Source organism: Neolamprologus multifasciatus, chromosome 4, assembly GCF_963576455.1.
Source record: "Neolamprologus multifasciatus chromosome 4, fNeoMul1.2, whole genome shotgun sequence".
NCBI classification, from domain to species: Eukaryota; Metazoa; Chordata; class Actinopteri; order Cichliformes; family Cichlidae; genus Neolamprologus; species Neolamprologus multifasciatus.
In genome coordinates, this window is record NC_140442.1 from 9,648,076 (window position 1) to 9,668,213 (window position 20,138).

At 37.2% G+C, this 20,138-nt stretch overlaps 1 protein-coding gene across 3 annotated transcripts; it reads left to right on the forward strand.

The window, feature by feature from the left end:
- The first annotated feature begins 1,092 nt into the window (after positions 1–1,092).
- Positions 1,093–20,129, forward strand: tmem184a (transmembrane protein 184a). Of its 3 annotated transcripts, XM_085157165.1 has the most exons (10): positions 1,095–1,338; positions 1,430–1,502; positions 1,721–1,927; positions 9,727–9,892; positions 10,809–10,899; positions 12,509–12,584; positions 15,439–15,530; positions 16,771–16,940; positions 17,031–17,228; positions 18,685–20,129. In XM_085157165.1, the coding sequence occupies exons 3-10, from the start codon at positions 1,721–1,723 to the stop codon at positions 18,912–18,914; spliced, it is 1,230 nt and encodes a 409-aa protein (XP_085013291.1). In that variant the 5' UTR covers positions 1,095–1,338; positions 1,430–1,502; the 3' UTR covers positions 18,915–20,129. The 3 variants fall into 3 exon arrangements, with proteins under 3 accessions (XP_085013293.1, XP_085013291.1, XP_085013290.1); XM_085157167.1 differs by lacking the exon at positions 1,430–1,502 and having other exon boundaries at positions 1,093–1,338; XM_085157164.1 differs by having other exon boundaries at positions 1,095–1,502.
- Positions 20,130–20,138: the final 9 nt, after the last annotated feature.

Below are 20,138 nucleotides of genomic sequence, written 5' to 3' on the forward strand. Positions count from 1 at the left end.
GAGTCACATCAACAATGTCCGCTGTCACATTATCAAGTAAAATAAAGCAGAAGCATTTTTGGAGCACTGGGCGTTATTTTCTTTCACAGCTTTTATTGCCCTCATGATTCTTTATACTGACGTCAAGGAAAAATTATTAGGAAAAGACAAAGACAACCTTTTTTAAATATTCAGTCACAAGTTGTGAGTTCATAAAAATAGTATAAACAGGTACTGAATAGCACTTTTTGTCATATAACCCGATGTTCCCTTAATGAGGCCAGGTCATATTTTACATATTTTATTATCTTCATAGCCAAGTAACCTTCCTCAAATTCCTCCCAGGGTCTGCCTTGAAGAGAAGACAAGAAATAACTATAAATTTATCAACTTTTGTCAAAGCATCATCCTTAAATAAAACATCTGAAGAAATGAATAATGTAGAACTAGAAATGGAACATAATAAAGCACTGCGTTCATCCAATTTCCTGTTGTTTCATGTAACTTTGCATAGGGGCGCTCCTCATTGATGAGAGGCTTGAGCATTCATCTAAATCCATCAGAGAATACCGTCTTATCTTTGAATCTTATCTTAGATTTTTTTCCCCATAAATAGGGCAGAAGGCAGAGCCCATAGAAACGGAAAGTCAATAACCAAAACTTTACAATAATATGACAACGTAAAGAATAAGATGATGTTTGTATAATTATACAAAACCAGCAACAAGGTGTCACTGAGTTTGTTGGTCCAGGCTCCTTTAAAGAAAGTCCTGCCACCGTCTATGTGATCTTGCAGCAACAGTCAGTGGTCTTGTTATACATGATGTATATAATATGAGAGGAGGCCAGCAAATGCTGCTACAGTCGGTGCAATCATCCAGTTCACCAATAATTCTTGGGGTCTGGGTGCATATCCTTGGCTGTGTCATAGATGATGATGATGGGTGATCCTGATGTGCCTTTCACGTAACCACTGAACTCTACGCGAACCTCTGCCTCTAGCCTCATGTGTAAGCGCACCTGTGAGCGGAAATGTGCCGCACTTTCTGTCACTGAAACAACGTGATGACGACAGGCGTCAAGCCCAGGTCACGTGAACCCTCCACCTGTAAACCTGTTGATTTGTGCCGCTTCCCAGAGTCGCCACTCGAGGATACGTTCAAATCTCTGCTGTTTATAATTTTATTTGTCATTTCGTGGCATCTCGCAGTAAATTCGGGTTCTATCGCACTATCTGTATACTCTATAGAAGCATTTTTGTATGCTCTCCGACTGTGTGGACTTCGACCTCTGCGAGACACCTGCCTCAAACAAGGAAGTCGAGTTTGTTGACTGCGTCGCGGATGAAGTCAACGAGCGGTTAGTAAATGGGCCTAAATTGTCACGTTTAGCTGTTCTGAAAATATATTTCACCCTTAAAGCTCGTCGTGTAATTTTGGCTCGTGGACAGTGACTTCTAAACGCGATAAAGCTACTTCCGCCCTCTCCGGGACAAGGAGATCTCTTTGTTGACAGTAAAGAAGGTACGAGTCGATAAGATCATTTGAACCACATTCATATCTTTTCTTTAAAAATGGCACTTCTTGTGTCCGTTTAGCAAACACTATTGCATTTTTTGCTTGTGCCTAATGGGCAGCATAAAGTCACTTATTCAAACACAGAGGGGCCGTGTGCTCACTGTCTGAGGAAAAAAAAAAAAAAAAAAACTAAACCGACTTGGTGTGTTTTCTTTCTGTTTCAGATGAACCTTTCTTCGGAAGACATGGCTTCATTAACCGAAAATAATTCGTCTGCCCTGGATGCTTCAAAGTCAGGCATGTCCAACATGACCATTATTGTATCAGGCAACGGAGCAATCATACAGAATGGGATGTTTTTAAACACAGTGGCTGCCCAGGTCCTCTCAGGGATATTCGTCTGGTCTGCCTTGCTAATAACTTGTCACCAGGTGAGTATGCACCATTTCACACAAGGTTTTCATGTAAATCACTTTAAATACGTGAAAAGAACTAAAATCACTGCATTACAAAGCATCACACGCTCAAAGATGCAAACGCATAAAGAGAGTTCAGCTCACCATTTTAATGTAACAGAAACAGATGTGCTGCATTTCCCTGTCCAGAGGACAGAAACAAATTATTCTATTCCTAAAGGCTTATTAGTGCAGTGACTTTATTTTCCCTGCTTTTACTGTTTGTTTTTGTTCTCACCCTGGCACTTTCTTATCTAATTTAAAGGTATTACTTTATTCCCATGCAAGCAAGTAAGTAAGTCCCTAACTTGGTTGGACTTCCTCACTTGTTGTGAGTGTGAGCATTGTTTTACTTTTTAGTTGTTGTTGACTACTAATTTAAAACTGACAAAAATACCCAAGCTTATTACAGGACAATGAATGCACAGTGAGCCCTCTCTACATGGGTAAGAACATGGCCACGATGAATGAGTGGCTCACCACAGACTACCTTTACCCAGAAACCATTTTATCACTGCTGCAAAGAAGTGTTTCCGCATGTGTGGTTGATGTGCCCACTGTGCTGAGATGATAGCTGATCATTATGTTTTTTTCACTCATAGTGAATGCCAAAGAGTGCTGTGCACCATCAGCAGGGAAACAACTGATTTTTTTTTTTTTTAAATAACATTTTCCACATTATAAAGAAAAAGGATTTTGTGTTCCTGTTCACTGATCTTATAGCCTAAATACTGATTATGCACCCATAAAGAATCATTGGACTAAATGTATGCAGTGTCATATTTATATTAGGTAGTGTGATGAATGAAAGACACGTTATTTATGTAGATAAATACGTTTGTGACATAGAGAGCATTAAAATATTGCAATCAGTAAACCAAAAAGCAATCTGTGTTTAGGGACTTGTGACACAGTATCGAGCCAATTGGTTTTCTATCTTTTTAATATAGTACATGTTTGGCCAAACACTTGCCAGCAAGACATCTTAATTGAACAAATAAACAACAAGTGTTCCACAGGGAGGATGCTGGCTTGTAACCGACATCCTTTGTGTAGCACAGGAGGGAATAAAACGGTCTGCAGGAGGAGTGTTGCAATGCTGGTGGTGTTTCATCTGACTCCGCTCCAGAGGATTGCTATAGACTCTTAAACTCACATTCTGAATACTAAACACATATCGACAATGACCTTAGATCCTGTGCTATAATGTTTCCAGTGCATTTTGGAGTAGCAATCTGTGAAGTGTGTGTGATGGGCTTATTGGTGCCTTTGCAACGTGAAGCATTTGGGATTAAGAACATCAGACTGAATTTATGTCATGTTTTATGACTGTATTATGTGTTCCAGGAGGCATTCTCCTTTAGCTACCACGTATACTTTAGATTCAGTCCTGTTCTAGTTTATTTGTGTATTCATTTTTCCCTTATCCATACTGTGGGCTGAAGCCATTTTTCATCACACAACTATGATTTACCTGCAGAGTCAGAAAGGATATATATTTCTGTGTTTTAAAGCAAATTTAGGGCATCATTCTACAGTCTGCTTCACTATATGTGAAATGATGGCCACCGTTTTCACAGTAATCAGCCTTTAATGTGTAGGCTTAAATGGGGATATGCTGAGTAAAGTGCCATAAGTGAGATTTTTAGATCCATTCATGCCATTTTTTTGCATTCATGTGAAAAAAAATTAAATTGGTAATAATTTTCTCAATTTCCTACAGCGCTGCAAAATGCTTTTAAACACACCCATTACCACATACACTGAAAGGTTGTCATAAACACCAGTGCCGTCACCACTCATCTTTTTGGCTTTGCATAAATTTGTGACAAAAATGACTGAAAATGATATATCTCAAGGATTTCTTCTTTATGCTCTACACAAGGTTATAGCTCATTTAATGTAGAGAAAGTTCTGTGATCCACAGACTAGTTGTGTGCTTGTCTAAGGTGAAGTTGTAATTATTTTCTGTATCAGTTAATGTGGCAGTTATTTTTTGAGTGAGTGGAATCAATTTGTCTTGATAAGATACCCCAAAATTATATTTAAAAAAATCTCATCACAGATTTTCTAATGTCCAACAATGTTTGTTTTAAAGTCTTTAGTAACCTTTTAAATTGAAGCTATTCAGTTTACAATTTAAAAAAGATCAAACATAATGGACTAAATGGATTAATTCTTATATAGTGCCTTTCTACTCTCGCAGAGTGCTCAAAGCACTTTATACAACATTCAACCATTCACAGAAGAACTTTCTATCCTTTAAGTGCTTTCTAGCTAACATTCACATATATTCATATTCCGATGGATGCATCAGAGAACAACTTGTGGTTAGTGCCTTGCCCAAGGATATTTGGCATGCAGACTGGGGGAGTCAGGGAACAAACCATCACCCTTCCGCTCCACCTACAGCCGCTACAGCCAATCCAGAAATAACCACAAAAACAATCATACAAATATTGGAGGCGGTATGGTCAGAGTTGAAATAATGATGTTTTTATTTTTAGGCTAAATTGACTTGAGCTTGGTGGGATTAATTGGATTACCTCTCATATAGAGGTAGCTGACTGATGAGTCATAAGTGTCTGCGTTTACCGAGGAAATTTAAACTGCTAGTCCTTTTTCTTTCTTCAAATTGTCATTTTATGAAGAATGAATCTTAAGTTATTACCAGAAAATGATGTCTCTCTTTATTCTTTAATAATCACTCTACTTTAAGAGGTCTTTGCGCTTGACTGCATCCATTTTCAGCAATAGTATAGCAATACTGAGGAGATAATTTGACTGATTTTTCAGTGAAATTTTATTTTTTTAGCTGAAGAGACACTACTACAGATATAAGTCTTCCATATTTCCCAACAGTTTTACTGTCAACTTGTTAATCTTGACGGTCTTAGCCACTGTGGTTACGTATTAGCGTTGCATTACCCAAGAACCCAAAAAGGAAGAACCTTCCTCAGACTTTCCACTACTTATCTAACAGATATGTGTTTTATTTCCATTTTATTTATTTAAGACTAGACTGGAAAATGCCAATCCCTTTCTTAACCATATTAACAGTAGTAATCAATAAATGTGACTCACTGGTGTAATAATTGTTCTGTGTTTATGTAAAGCTTTGTCTAAAAGCTAAAGGTCACTGATAAGAATGATAGCTGAATTGTCTGCCATATGGTGCATGTGTTGTTGTGTCGTCAACCATGTTTCTAGAGGCAACTGTGTGTGTATGTATGTGTATGCATATGTGTGTAAAAAAATAATAAGTTAAGACTTTTTACCAGTTTACCAGTTTGTTAAAACAAAGTCCAGTTAGCGAACATATACTTAAGTTGGAGCTCCGCAATGTAAGGTGTGGTTAGTAATTTAGTAGCAGGAATGTTCTGGGAGGGTGTGGGAGGGTGGATTATCTTTCTTTATTCTAGACAACATGCCTCTGTACTTTTGTATTCCATTGTGGCAGTCAGAAGAGTCGCGGCAAGATAAAGTGCCGCAAGAAATAACACCATACAGATTAAAAAGAAAAAGATGACATGGTTGCACTCAGGAGTTTGATATGTCTTGTCTGTTCTATAGAAACACAAGGAACATTAGTTATTATCGGTATAAGAGTGTCTGATAAGCTTAAAGTTGACACTTACACATCACTAACTTCCTTTTTTAAGACATTTTCAGAAAGTGAGTTACAGTTTTATTAAGTTTGTTATCAGTATACATGACTTCTGACAAGAAGTATGGGAGCCCTATGGAATTACCTGGATTTTTGCAATAGCTCGTCATAAAATGTGACATGATTTTCAATAGCCACTAAAAACCACGTACTTGTGGTTTTGTAGCGCAGAACTCACTTCTAGGTAGAGTACCCGCAGTACTAAATGGTCTCCACCTAGTGACAACCTCTCTAACTGGGCTCATTAGTAAATTTTAACTCTTGCTTTTTTATGTAAATATAGTTCATGATCATAAGTATAGTAACTGTTTTGACCAAGAAATATCAGTGTATGCTGTGTAGCAAATGGTTTGCTTTTGCTTGTGGCTTTTTTTCTTCTTCTTTAGCTCCAATACACACCTACAATTTTGTTTCATTGATTAGACTCCAACTTTGCAAGCTCCTCACTCCAATATGCTAATTTGGGTGTTATTATACGTCTTTAGACACTTTTTGAATGTTTAAATGATACATTTAAGCAAGAGAATCCTTTTTGCTTCAAATTGTTGGTAATTAATTACAGTAATTGCAAGGTTAGCTGGGCATGTTTTGTTTTTTAATGTTGTCTAGGTAAAAAGTAACTTTGAAAATGGCACTACAAGCGCTTGTAAATTAAATTAGCTTTAGATAGACTTTTTCTAGTTACAAGATATTGAAAAAATATGTTAATTGAAAATCAAGAACCTTTACATTGCAGTTACTAAAGTTATAGTTGCGTGATAGTGTTTGCCCCTTCCTGATTTCCTAGTGTTTTGCATATGTGTCACACTTAAATGTTTCAGATCATTAAACAAATTTTATTTTAGATAAAGATGGCCTGAATAAATACACAATGCAGTGTTTAAATGATGATTTCACTGATTAAGGGAGAAAAGTTATCCAAACCTACCTGGTCCTGTGTGGAAAAAGTAATTGCGCTTCTTGTTAAATCATGAATTTACTGTGATTAACCACATTTTATGGAAAACTAAGTTCATTTTCACTAAACACACTCAGGCCTGATTACTGGCAGACTGTTAAATCAAGAAATCATTGAATAAAAGCTTTCTGGCAAAGTTGAGCAGGCTAAAAGATCTCAAAAGCAACACATCATGCTGTAATCTAAAGAAAAACCTGAGAAACAAAGTCACTGACATCTATCAGTCTGGATAGGGTTACAAAGCAATTTCTACGGCTTTGGAGCTCCAGTGAACCATGGTGAGAGCCATTATCCACAAATGGAGAAAACTTGGAACAGTGATGAACCTTCCCAGAAATGACCAGCCTACCAAAATTGCTCCAAGAGCACATTGACAGCTCATCCAGGAGGTCACAGAATAACCCAGAACAGCATGAAAGAACCGCGGGCTTCACATGTCTCAGTTAAGGTCAGAGTTCATGATTCAACAACAAATAAGAGAATGGGCAAAAATGGCATCCATTGGAGAACTCCAAGGATATAACCACTGCTGAACAAAAAGAATGCACAGGCTCATCTCACATCTGCCAAGAAACAAATGGATGATCCCAGAGACTTTGGGAAAATATTCTGTGCACTGACAAGACAAAAGTTTACATCTTTTGGAAGGTTTATCCTATTACATCTGGTGGAAAAGTAACGCAGCATTTCAGAAAAGGAACGTCATACCAGAATTATAAACATGAGTATGTCAAAATTCCTCTACAGTGTTGTCAAAGACTCATCAAACAGTTGTTGCTGCTGAGCGTGGTCAAACCAGTTATTAGGTTTAGAGGGCAATCACTTTTTCTGGGGCCATATAGGGTTGGATTTTTTTTTGACCTTAATAATAAACGCCTTGATTTAGAAAGTGCATTTTGTCTTTACCTTTTTTAATCTTTGTCTAATATTTAAATTTGTTTGATGATCTAAAACATTTAAATGTGATAACAAGCAAAAAAATAAAAAATCAGAAAGGGAGGGGGGAGGGGCCAAACTTTTTTCACTACTATATTTCAGTACTAACAGCCATTGTTTAGCTGCTTATTAAAGGCGTTATCATTACATTACCACAAAACCTGTGAACAAGTTTTTCTTATACAAAACAGACTGATTTTAATCTGATATAAGTATAAATATTGGGTTTTGTTCTGTTCAATTGCTCCCATGATTATAAGTTTGACAAGACTGTATCAATTTAAATTTCAGTGATACAAACAGTTGGGATATAACCCCCACCATATTTCCCAACTGCTTTATGTTGCAGCATTTTGCTGTGGATTTCTTAATCTCGATGGTACTAGACAGTACTCCCGTGGTGGCATTGCATTACGTCACCTTTAGAGCATCAAAAGGAACAATTACATTTAACATTTTGTCATAACATAAACACATAGTAAAACCCAGTCACTTTCTTAACTTTATTATCCATACTTCATTTTAAGTAGGAGCTTGGAAAAATGATTCACTGTTTGAACACGACTCATTGATTGTAAAACTATCCTGTCAGGTGATGATTTTTATGTAAAGTCTAAAAACTACAGCTGAGTTGTCTGCCATGTGATATGTGTGTGTTGCCAGATACACTACATCACATTTTAAATATAATTCAATTGAAACCAAGTCCAGTTACCGATCATATTGTTAAGTAAGAGCTGTACAATGTAAGGTGTGGTCAGTAACTTTGTTTCGGGAGGTCATTAAAATGGGCGTTGGGTAATTTCTCTTTATTCTACACAACATGCTTCTAGTATTTCATTGTGGCAGACAGAACAGTCAGGGCAAGATACAATGTGGCAAGGAATACCATCCAGATTAAAAAGAAAATGATGATATGGTTGCTCCTGGGAGCCTGGCATTTTAGTGTTTACACTCTTGTGGTTTATATTGTTTCTTCTCTGTAGAAAAATAGAATTAGAATAGAATAGAATTCAACTTTATTGTCATTGCACATGTCACAGGTACTGGGCAGCGAAATGCAGTTTGCATCCATCCAGAAGTGCTTTAGCCATGATATAGATATATTACAATATATATTAGCAATAATATAGATATGTAAGTATATTACAGAAAAAAAATGAATTACTTATCACCCCTATGTTAGCATTCTCCACTACGGATGTCTGATAAGCTGAAAAACTTGATAAGTAACCATAAAGTAAAAACTTCAAAGTCCAAAGACATTAAACAATGGTGAGTTACAGTTTTGTTAAGTTTATTATCAGTATGCAGTGATTAAAAAAATCTAAGCCTTATGGAGCCTGGTCATAAAATGTGATATGATCTTCATCTCTGCTACTGATATACATAAACATATTGATTTTAAGCTAATAACATACTGACATTTAACATATAAAACTTGGTGTTTTAAATGATCTAAATCATACCAATAAATCATTTCCACTTAATAACAACCCTGTAGTAAATCCTTAACCCTTTTCATGTTTATGCAAAGTCTAGTGACTATTCTAATAAATATCAACAGATGTTGTTTGTGAGTAGCAAGTGGTTTGTTCGTCTCTGTTTTGTACTCTAGGTTTGCCAACTCCTCACTCCTTATGTGGATGTCATTAGCGTAGTTGTCTGCACACTTTCTAGTGTTCTATTAGTATTTAAATGATGGATTCAGTATATACAAAAGCTCTTTTTGGCCAGCATCTTCATTAAAATTTATATATTTTTAACTTAAAGTTAAATTTAGAGTTAACAAATTGTTAAAGAATTTATCAGTCAATTCAAAAGGTGAAAGGAAATAAATGTCAAACTGCATATTCTGTTCTTGATTTATATACATGGAAAGATAGATGGTTTCCTACTTTGTATTTGATTCATATGAATGTAAATATGTGTTTTCTTTGGCCAGGTAACAAGTCATTTTGAGACTTCATAAATAATGAATAAAAAAAAAAAACTATTTTCAAGTTGAGGTTATAATACTCCTTATAACCAGTTTTTCGTTGAACAATAAAAGCAGGTCTGAACCAATTTTCACATGTAGGCAGACATTACTTCTATAGTTATATAAGTTATTGAATTCATAACCCTTTTTTATGGTTCTGTATTAATTCCTGGCAATAAAAGGGTTATTTGTTTCCTAATTGTTCTACTATGCTTTAACTGTTTTCATTGCAGATCTATACACACCTTAGATCCTACACCGTCCCAAATGAGCAGCGCTACATCATCCGCATCCTGTTTATTGTGCCAGTTTATGCCTTTGATTCTTGGCTCAGCCTTCTTTTCATCAGCAACAACCAGTACTATGTCTACTTTGATTCTGTCCGAGACTGCTATGAAGGTAAGCATCATAAGCACCAGCACTGTGGGTGATGGTGTTCTTCATGGGCAGTCATTGTTACTTCCCTGCCTTTGTTTTATATGGCTGCCAGGAGTAGAAACACAAGGAAGTAGCCAAACTAGTTTTTCACAGCAGTCGTTGTTATCATGTGCGTAGACCTCATTATTTCAGGTGTTACATTTCTAGGGTGAGTTGAATTTTTTTGGTGAATTTGTTTTGTTCCCTGGTTTGCAGTGTTTCTGTCTTTCAGGAAAGGTAATTTATTTTGGTTTGATATTGAAAATCCTGCAGCAACTTTCAATATGCAAATCTAATTTAAACCCTGTTCTCTAGGTGGCAGTTAGGTAGAGTAGCCGCTTTTTACAATGTACCTATGATTATGAATTGAAGTTTTGAGACTAAAGCACTTCACCGGTGGCAAAGGTGAATCATATGCAAAATGGATTACAAGTAATTTGAGAAAGAAGAAAAATAGGAAATGCATTATTCAAGCGATTAGTTTCCAGTTTGCAGGCCAATTTTGTGGCTGATTGATAGTGCGGTGCATCAGGAAGCAGGAAGACTGGAATACCACCAGCGGCTACGGCTAAAACATAATGAACCTTCTCTTGACTGGACACCATCTGCATTAGCTTCATTAATCCCTCTTTAAATAGCAACACAGGATTAGGAAGGGATTTCCGAGACACAGAACCCTTAGAAGCTTCTTAATATAAGGACTAAAACATTTATTGTTATAAAATGTAGGACTAATTATTTTTTATCATGTGAAAGTTTTTTTCCTCTAAAATGATTTGACCTTTTTGGTGAAGTTAAACTTAAAGGTGATGGAAAATACAGTTACAGTTTAAATTATTCAGTGAAATGTGTTTGACATTTGGTAAAAAGACAAATAACTCTTTCTTTTTTGTTACAGCTTTTGTCATTTACAATTTCCTGAGCCTGTCCTTTGAGTATTTGAGAGGAGAGAGTGCAATCATGTCAGAGATCCGAGGGAAGCCTATACAGTGAGTCACTCAGTTCTATGTTACATGTACATGATGGAAAGCTTTTTAGTGTTAATGATTACATTGAGCTAGGAGTAATAAATACATTAGTTCACCTGGAACCAACTATAGTTGTTTTTTATGAACCCAAAAGGTCCAAAGTGCATTTTCTACTCTTGAATTAGCATTTTGTTTGAACAGCACAGTGAAAGTGCTACCAATAAACTGCTGTGTTGTTCATAGGTGAGGCTTCTCTTTATCTCTCTGCTTTTACCCAGTCTTCATAAGCTGTGTTTATGGCTGACTCAGCCATAGGGCAGCTAGTCGGGGCCAGTTTCTCGAGTGTGTTCAGACTCTAATGCTGATCTCTGTTAAATGATGGTATTTCTTGACAGAGCTGGTGGAGACAAGATGTATAATGCTTATCTTGTTTAAGGATCATTCACCCTTTAGGAATTCAATGGAAACTCTGATTTGAGCTTTGTGACATTATCAGAAGCAGCCATCAGAATATGGACACACTGCATATAAAGCTATAAATGGTTGCTGACCATGCTATAAAAGGAAAACATTGTCAGCAACAATACTCAGATAAGGTATGACATTTAAACGATCTTTAGTTTGGTTCCAATGGGCCCAAAGTCTGCCGAGAAAAAAATCCCCAATACCATTACACCACCACCACCAGTTTGAAACATTGATACAAGCAGGTTGAATCGGTGCTTTCATGTTGTTTTCACCAACACCCCTACCTTCCGAAAGGTAGGAACTAAGATTCATCAGACCAGTTCTCATCTTCCAATTCTGGTGAAATTGCAGCTTTGTTTCATGCTCTCTTCTGACAGCAGTGGCACCCGGTGTGTTCTTTTCCAGCAGTAGCCCATCTTCTTCAAGGTTACATGTGCTGTGCATTCAGAGATAGCCTTCTGCACATCTTGGTTTTAACAAGTGGTTTTTTGAGTTGTTGTTGCCTTTTTCAACTTCAGGCAGTTGGGCCATTTCACCTGGCATCAACAAGGCATTTTCACCCAGAGAATTGACACTTATTGGATATTTTTGTTTTTGGACCAGTCTCTGTAAATCGTAGCGATGCAGGAAAATCTCAGGAGATGGGGAATTTTTGAAATATTCAATCCAGTTGCTGTTACCAACAACCATGCCAAGCTCAAATTCTCTTAAAGCACTACTCTTTACATTCTAATGATTGAATGGAGAAGAGAAGATGAATTTAAACAGGTTATCCCATGCTTGTCTACATGCCTAAATGCATTGGATTGCTGCAATGCCATTGGTTGATTTAGATATTTGAGTTAAACAGTTGAAAAATTAAAAATTAAAAATAAAAAAGATATATACCTATATAGATAGATATAGATATGTATAGATCCTCATGATCCAGGTGATACCTTCTAATGTGTTTTTCTGTCAAACCAATGATCCAAAACCCAAATATACTCAGTTCACAGTAATCTAAAATATAGCCAGATAAAATCTCCACAAAAGCTTGAACAAATTGATGTCTTAAGTTTTTGTTTGAAAAATATCTTTTGTGTACTTTGCTTGATTTTGTTATCAGACATTTCAGTATTGACACAACTTAAAAACTCCTCATGTTCTGTTGACTTGACAGATCAAATTGTCTGTATGGTACCTGCTGCCTCGTTGGAATGAGCTACTCCATTGGCTTTTTGAGATTCTGCAAACAGGTAAGCTTCAATCATGCTTTTATCTCTGCTCTAAAAACTCTCCTTCGGGCCTCTGAAATAAACTCGCACAAAGTGAAAACAAGAATACATCCAAAAAAAAGAAAACGAAAACCCTTCACTGCGAGTTATTATTCACTTCAAGTCTTCAGACTGCTTAAAAATGACAGCTGTTATAATTGGCTCTGTGTTTTTTCAGAGGATAACATCCATTGGTTACAAAAAGGAAAACAAAAGCAATCGAGGCCAGGTGAAAGCAGCTTGATAATAAACACAGAGAGATGATATGAGCTGTCAGCGCAGTGCTTCATTCCAGTGTCTTGGGATGCTGCACAAGCTTCCAGTCTAACACTGATGGATATTAGAACTGTCTTCAAAAGAAAATGCATAAAATGAACATTTTTTTTAATAAGAAGCAAGTGATAAACACTCGTTGTGCCCTGGCACAAGTCCTCCATGAAATGTTTTAAAAGGAAAATCTCGCAATTGCAATGAGGTAAAACTATAAACAAGATAATTCTCTACGAGGGGGTAATTAAGACAAGAAGAAGAAGATAGATCCAGATACTCCAGTATTTTTTTTTGGAATTTGTAATGTATCAGTGAAACGTAGGCCTAGAGAAAGGGCTTAATACTAAGCTTTCTAAAAATCTAGCACCTTAGAAATTAATAAATTCTGTTTTGCTTATGTAAACCAAAGCAAAGTCATTGACAGTTGCTCCAAACAAGCTTAAGTGGCTGCCATACATATTAATATATTTGAACTAAATCACTGAAGCACTTCATATCGATCACACAAAGCTGTGGTTCAGAATAAGAAACACTGTTCTCTGTGAGTTTCTTTACAAGAAAATACTTAAACTGGAAGAATGTGACATCTGATAGGCCTCGATCTACATTTACGGGTGTAACGAGCATTAAAATTCTTCGCACATTTTGAGAACGCGTCAGTTTGTGATTATAAGGGGGCTTAACAAATGAAATACTGATATGAAAAAGCAGCCTAGAGTCATGGTGTTTCTTGAAGATAAGGTTAGAGGATAAGCTGCTCTTACATCCTAAACTGTTCGATGACATTTCAGTTTTAAGTCATTTATCTCATTGTCAGATGCTTTGGGGAATCATTTACTTGAAACTGAGCACAAGTGAAATCCCGCGGATGTGAATTGTGGCTGTTTTGCTTCCAAATAAACAAATAAGGTGCAGTAAAACATGGTATAACCACAAAGTGTTGTAGTTTGATCATTTTAATAGGTTGCTGTACTTAATATTCTATCAAATGGGCAAATTTTTAATCACAAGTTGAATTAGGCTGACATGAAGTCACCCTCTATGAGCGAATCCTTCACCAAAGCTTATGCCTTGTTTTAGAATTTGAAATGTCTGGATCTGTTTGTAAAATGAAAGATTCTTCTTTTGCCCACTGTCCTCTTCTCAACCAAGTTTCATGAAACTCAGTTTAATGGTTTTTTGTGTAATCCTGCTGACAGACAAATGAAAAGCTCTGAAAACATACCTCCATCTCAGCTCCCTGGCAGAGGAATAACATACATCTTCAGCTTTCCAGGGCTGAAGAGCTTCACAATATTTTGTGTCCTCAGCTTTACTGTTTTGATTCTTTCTTGTCGCACTTCTAGTGTGTAGTGTGAAATAGCAAAGAGACTCACTGACTAGTTGTTAGTCAAGATGAAAAAGCATGCAGAAATACAGTGTCCTCTTACATATGTATCATGCAGTGCACTCTCACATTAGTATTAGTATTTTAGTGTATGAAGACTGTGGATTGCTTGGACTGAATTAATTTGAACCAGAAACCATGATTGACTTTTAATCCACTGCTATGGCTGTGTATTTTGTTTTCAATTTTAAGCATGGCAGGAAGTATCATGCAAATTACTTGCTTTGGGGATATTCTGGGTGACAAGCTTGCACTCAAATAGGCGTACGGTAAGTGAAAACTGCTGGTACTTGAGCTTCAAAGTAAATCGGTGTTCTAAACGATTATCGATGCCATTTTGCCAAGCTGACCATCGTCACTGGAAATCCCTCAAGTTGAAAAGACCTGGTCTGTTGCTTTCAAGTGTAGCAGCAGCGATGGGAGTTTAGAGCAACCTCTTTCAAATTGGTTAGTTCTGGCTTCAATACACAACACAGAGAGCACCTGTCACTCTTGGGATGCATGCAGGTCTCAATTCGCTGCCTACTTTGTTGTTTCATCCACCTTCCATCCAGATCAGCATTAAAACATGTATCCTGTAGGTTAATTTAGCCAAATAATTAATATTTTACAATGATAAGATGTTTTAAGTCTTTTAATAATTACAGCAATGATTTGTTGTATGAAATATGCCTGCTTGTTTTGTTGCTGAGAGCATCTGTCAGCTTGATTTAAGAGCAGTTGGTGTAGTTCAAAGACTGGATATGATAAATCTGCACAGAAACTGATGTTTAAAAACAATTTGTTGTTTTATGGGACGATGTTACAGGACAGTTTCATACCTTTGAGCAATTGCCCAGCAACCAGAAGAGATCCCAGGAAGTTGTTTCTCAGAGCCAAAAAATGGTTTAGTGCATAACCCCTCATAAAACCATAAAACAGTTATTTGTCTTTTAACCGTTTATTACCATGTCATATGGAATTTATTAGCTGTACTAAATGCAAACAATAACTGAATTGGTGTATACGACATATAATGTAAAAAATCATACCTTGTGAGGTGGGAAAATGGCTGGTGATGACATTAAAGGGATTGGGGATATAACACATTGTTTTCGTCTGTCAGATGTGCAAACAGATTCTCACATCCTCCTTCATAGTTTCTTGATGTCTCATTCTGAATTACAATTTCTTCTTCAGGCGACTCTCCAGTTCTGTGTTGTCAAACCCATCATGGCAGTCATCACCATCATCCTGCAGGCCTTTGGCAAATATCACGATGGAGATTTTAAGTGAGCACCACCTCTCTTTGCATTTCCTTCTCCATGTATCATATGCTTCCACATGATAGCCAGAAGGCTTGTTTGCTGTTTGTGTGATGTGCATGGGAACAATTTGCAAATAGAGATAATTGTATCACCTCTTCACAGCTGGCATGATGAAAATAGTTGCATTAAAAGTATTTATTTTAAGCTGAAACTGATGGATAGAAACTTCACAGGTGCCCTGCTGCATTTGTCCCAGTTGTGTCACATGTGTAGCCACACTCACAGCTTCATTGGCATTGTTGATAATGTGAAGTTATTGCTTTTTACAACTTTCCCTGAAATGTAGTGTTTTAAAATGAAAGCCCTTCATTCTTTTTCTGTTATGCTTGGAGAAGAAGCATTGCTTCATTTCACATTTTTACTTTGTCTGTCAAAAGCTGGGGATAAATTGCAGTCAGAAAGATTTAATTACAGCATATTTTAGTGCTTCACATGTGCCAATAAGGTTTTTAACAGAACAAGGAGAGTGTGATATATTCAATAAAATTAGCTTTAGCATATAATCAAAAGCTATAAAATCTGCAGGCCGTAAATTCTGCCCGACTTATTTTCAGGTGCTCTTCTGTGCCTCTTGATTCACCGTCTCTCTCTGAAGATTCAGCTGTGACAACACTTGTTTCAAAACGAAGCACAGAGTTCAATGAGGGCTTTATATAGAAGCATCCAATCAGTTTTATATCATCACCTGCTTTTTAGAAGTTTAAAGTTATTATTTCTTCATATACTTCAACAGGAAAAATGGCAGTCAGAAATAAGTGTCTTTCTTCACATCTTTCTTTAGGCTCTGCAGTAAGGCTATAATGATTCACAGATTGTTTACTTATACGCTTTCAGCCAACCGTGCACGGTATACTGCATGGGAGTAATTAGTGTAGTCACAGCTGAATCCTCAGAGAGGCTCTCTAGAATGCAAAATGGGTAAAAAGGCAGGCTGACAATCAAAAATGTCTGTTTACTGGATGCATCCTAAAAATAAGAAGGCTGTGTATATATATATATATATATGTAAGTCGTAACCTCTTGTTCAAAGAAGAGGACAAAAAGATGCGATATGGCTGAAATGTCCTCAAATTTAAGCCACTTCTTTTCAGTCAGCTTGAAGAGCTGAAGAACTCAAAACCCAAATAAGTAGACACTATCAAACAAAAGCCTATATATGTTTGCAAATTTATTATGCCGTTCTTCCAACTTTCTTTTCATGCAGTGTGAATGGAGGATACCTGTATATCACAATCATCTACAATATTTCAGTCAGCCTGGCCCTCTACGCTCTATTCCTTTTCTACTTCGCAACAAGTGACCTGCTCAGACCGTACGAACCGGTGCTCAAGTTTCTCACAATTAAATCCGTCATCTTCTTATCCTTCTGGCAAGGTAAGCTCAGTGTGCGTGTCCCCTTTTTTTCTTTTCTTTGCCAGCCTATAGAATTATATAAATTGATTTAAAAATGTTGTCTTTTTGAAGGAATGGTCCTCGCCATCCTGGAGCGCTGTGGCGTCATTCCCAATGCACTTTTCATCGACGGACACGAGGTTGGCGCCGGTACTGTGGCGGCAGGCTGGCAGAACTTTATCATCTGCATTGAGATGTTCTTTGCTGCCATTGCCCTCAGATACGCCTTCACCTGCACTGTCTACCAGCAGAAAAAAAATGAAGTGCCAGGTGAGTGATGTCGTTTTTACAGAGAACAGAGGAAACAAACAACAAACAATTGATTGTTACCTCTTGTCCTCGCCTTGAAAATCTGTTGACGTCTTCCCAGGCTAATTGCCCTTCTTCCCTGGAGAATAAGGAGTGACACTGGCCTGAAAGCCTGAGAAGTAAAAGTAATTGAATTGCCCTGTACCTCTTTAGACCAGCAACTTGGAGGAGTCACAATACCTCTGATTTAAGCGATATAGAAACTGAAATGTGTAGCTACAGATTTACACATTTGCACTTGAGTTAAATCTAGTGCAAACATGAACTATGTGACTGTAGGAGTTGCTGAGCATATAATTTGACTAATAAGTTAGAGAAAATTTGCCTTTGAGCAAACCAGAGGAAAATGAGGGGAAAGGCACTGTACTTTAAAAGGGATGAAGTGAGCGATGCTGCTTGCAAGAAAATTGCAAATAGAAGCTAAAAGATGTGTCTTCTGCCATTTTGCAATGTTTCCTGATATAGGAAATCCTACATTCCTTAAAATTCGTACCATACACAATTTCTGGAAATGCTGATGAAAAGGCATAGTTTCATTTAAACTTCTTTGAATTCAGAATTGAAATGTGGTCCACTTGGATAGAACAGTGTTTCTCTATAGAGAGTACCTCATTATTAGATTAGTTTTAAGTCACCCCGTTCAAGAATACAGCTGAACTTTGGGACAGTAACATTCATATTTTCTCGGGTGTTGATATATGTTATTTCAGAAGTTGCCACACCCCTGGTTTACAGTTTCACCAAACCTTGGTCAACCATGCCTAACTACCACACCTTACGCTTCTCGTTGCACACCTTCGTAAGCCTGAGCCAGTGACCCTGAAACCAAAACCTGTTTTTTTACCAGCCCCCCACCCCCTTTTTTTATTTTTTATTGTTGTCTTACAATAAACAGACAGTACAAATTAAATATTTAGTCGCTTGATGGCGACAAGCCCTATTTTTGGTCACTTAACCAGATCAAAAAACATTTTGTCTCTACAATGAAATCAATACAATGATCAAACAATCTTGATTGCACAGATTAGCGGATGTATGGCTGTTTTGAACATTTAGAAGTACTAACGAATTATTAAAATTTGATTCCACCAATAACTGGAATTCATTATTAAGGGTTTATTAGTTTGTTGTTGTTTTTTAAGACATGAAATTACTTTGTGACCAATTGCTAGCATTGCAATTGGGACATTTTGATAGACATTATTGTCAGTACATGAAAACTCCTCCTTTTTAAATTTTCAGTGATTTAATAAAGTATTATGCCGTTATTTTTAAAAATAAATGTTCCCATCCTTCACATTTATTTGCATTCAGATGGCCAAATTGATCACTTTTGTGAAATTTTAAAAGCAATTATATTGCAGTCTCATTTTGTCTGATCGTTAATGTGCCCGTCCTCGTTCCTGCTTTTCTACAGAAATCCTCCCACCAATGCAGAGCATTTCCAGTGGTCTGAAGGAAACGATAAACCCGGGAGACATGGTGCAGGATGCCATCCACAACTTCTCTCCAGCCTATCAGCAGTACACCCAGCAATCCACACAGGAGGTGACCCTGCCCACCACAAATGGAAACGTGGCCACAGGCAGCAAGAGCTCCCGCAAGTCTGACAAAATCATGCTGATTACATCTGATGATGAGTACTAGGCATTTTTCCAGCAAGATCCAGGTGTTTGTGCCCTTCCCACCCCTGTTGCTGATCCCCTGGAGGAACAGCTTTATCTTATAATGCATAAAGCTGGATTGAACCCAGGTGTTTAATTTTCAGTTTCCCAGTATTTCGGATGAGCTTCCTACTTCTGTCCCGTTTCAGTGCTAATTTGACCACATGATGGATTACGTATTAAAATGAATAGCTTAATAGCCAGATATCTGATCTGAGTTCATATCAGCAGTAATAATTGCAGGAAAACGACATGTCGCGTTCACTCTATCAGAGAAGACTGGAGCGCTGTGTTTTATTTAAATCAAGCTGCTGGATTTTCAGCTGTGTCGCCGATGCTGATTCTGTCATTCTGTCGGCGCTCTGGCCGTCTGAAGTGTGCTCCCTCTGATTCATGTCAGTTTCAAAGAGGAGATGATTAATGTGTGACTCCAGGTGGGAAGCAGGGAAGCCAGAGATGGCTGGGAGTGGCACTTCATGGACCGTTTCCCGCATCTGCTTGTTTGAAGTATTTGCTGAGCATTCCTCAGCACGGGTTCCTGACAAATGGAAGGATTTGTTCAAAGACACATTAGTTTTGGAGCAGGCACTTCACAATGCTTTGTGTCTACCGTAGCAGGGATAAACTGGATAAACCTGCCTCCTACAGTGTGGGAGTTACATTATTCTCATTAATTTCCTCAGTGTGCTAAAGAGTGAAACTCAGTGCAACTAGACAGCAGTTTACTAGATTTGTTTTTCACAGTTCCTGCAGCGTTGTAAATACTTTTAGTGGCGCTTTATTTTGTTTTTTAGGCTGACATGTGGACATCACTATTTACATTATGATTCCATGTTCCAGGGATTGTGACATCTGTACAGAATTTGATTAGTTCGATATGATATGATATGTTCTGTTTGGAGTATAATTTGAAAGATCCTAATAATATTTATTGTGTGTATCTCAGGCCTAGATAAAACCAAAACCTGTGCTAGGAGAAAAAGACTTTTGCTCATTTCTTTTTCCCCCTTTAGCAAACATGGGAGTTGTTTTAAAACAGAGGCTAACAAATGCTTGTGAATTTTTAAACCCTCTTGTGCCAATAATACCTGTCTTTCTGGGAAAGCAGAAATTAATTTACATTTGGGTATAAAAACATTCAAAATTGTTTTATTCTTGTTTCTTAATCAGCCAAATAAAATAAGTTTTCCTTCTCTAACTCACATTT

Bases quoted from the DNA above. Each gene is read 5' to 3' on its own strand.
- tmem184a (XM_085157167.1), top strand. From the start codon at position 1,721: ATGAACCTTTCTTCGGAAGACATGGCTTCATTAACCGAAAATAATTCG. The intron at 10,900-12,508 runs GTGAGTCACTCA...TTGACTTGACAG, and splicing joins ATCCGAGGGAAGCCTATACA to ATCAAATTGTCTGTATGGTA. The intron at 12,585-15,438 runs GTAAGCTTCAAT...TTTCTTCTTCAG, and splicing joins TTTTGAGATTCTGCAAACAG to GCGACTCTCCAGTTCTGTGT.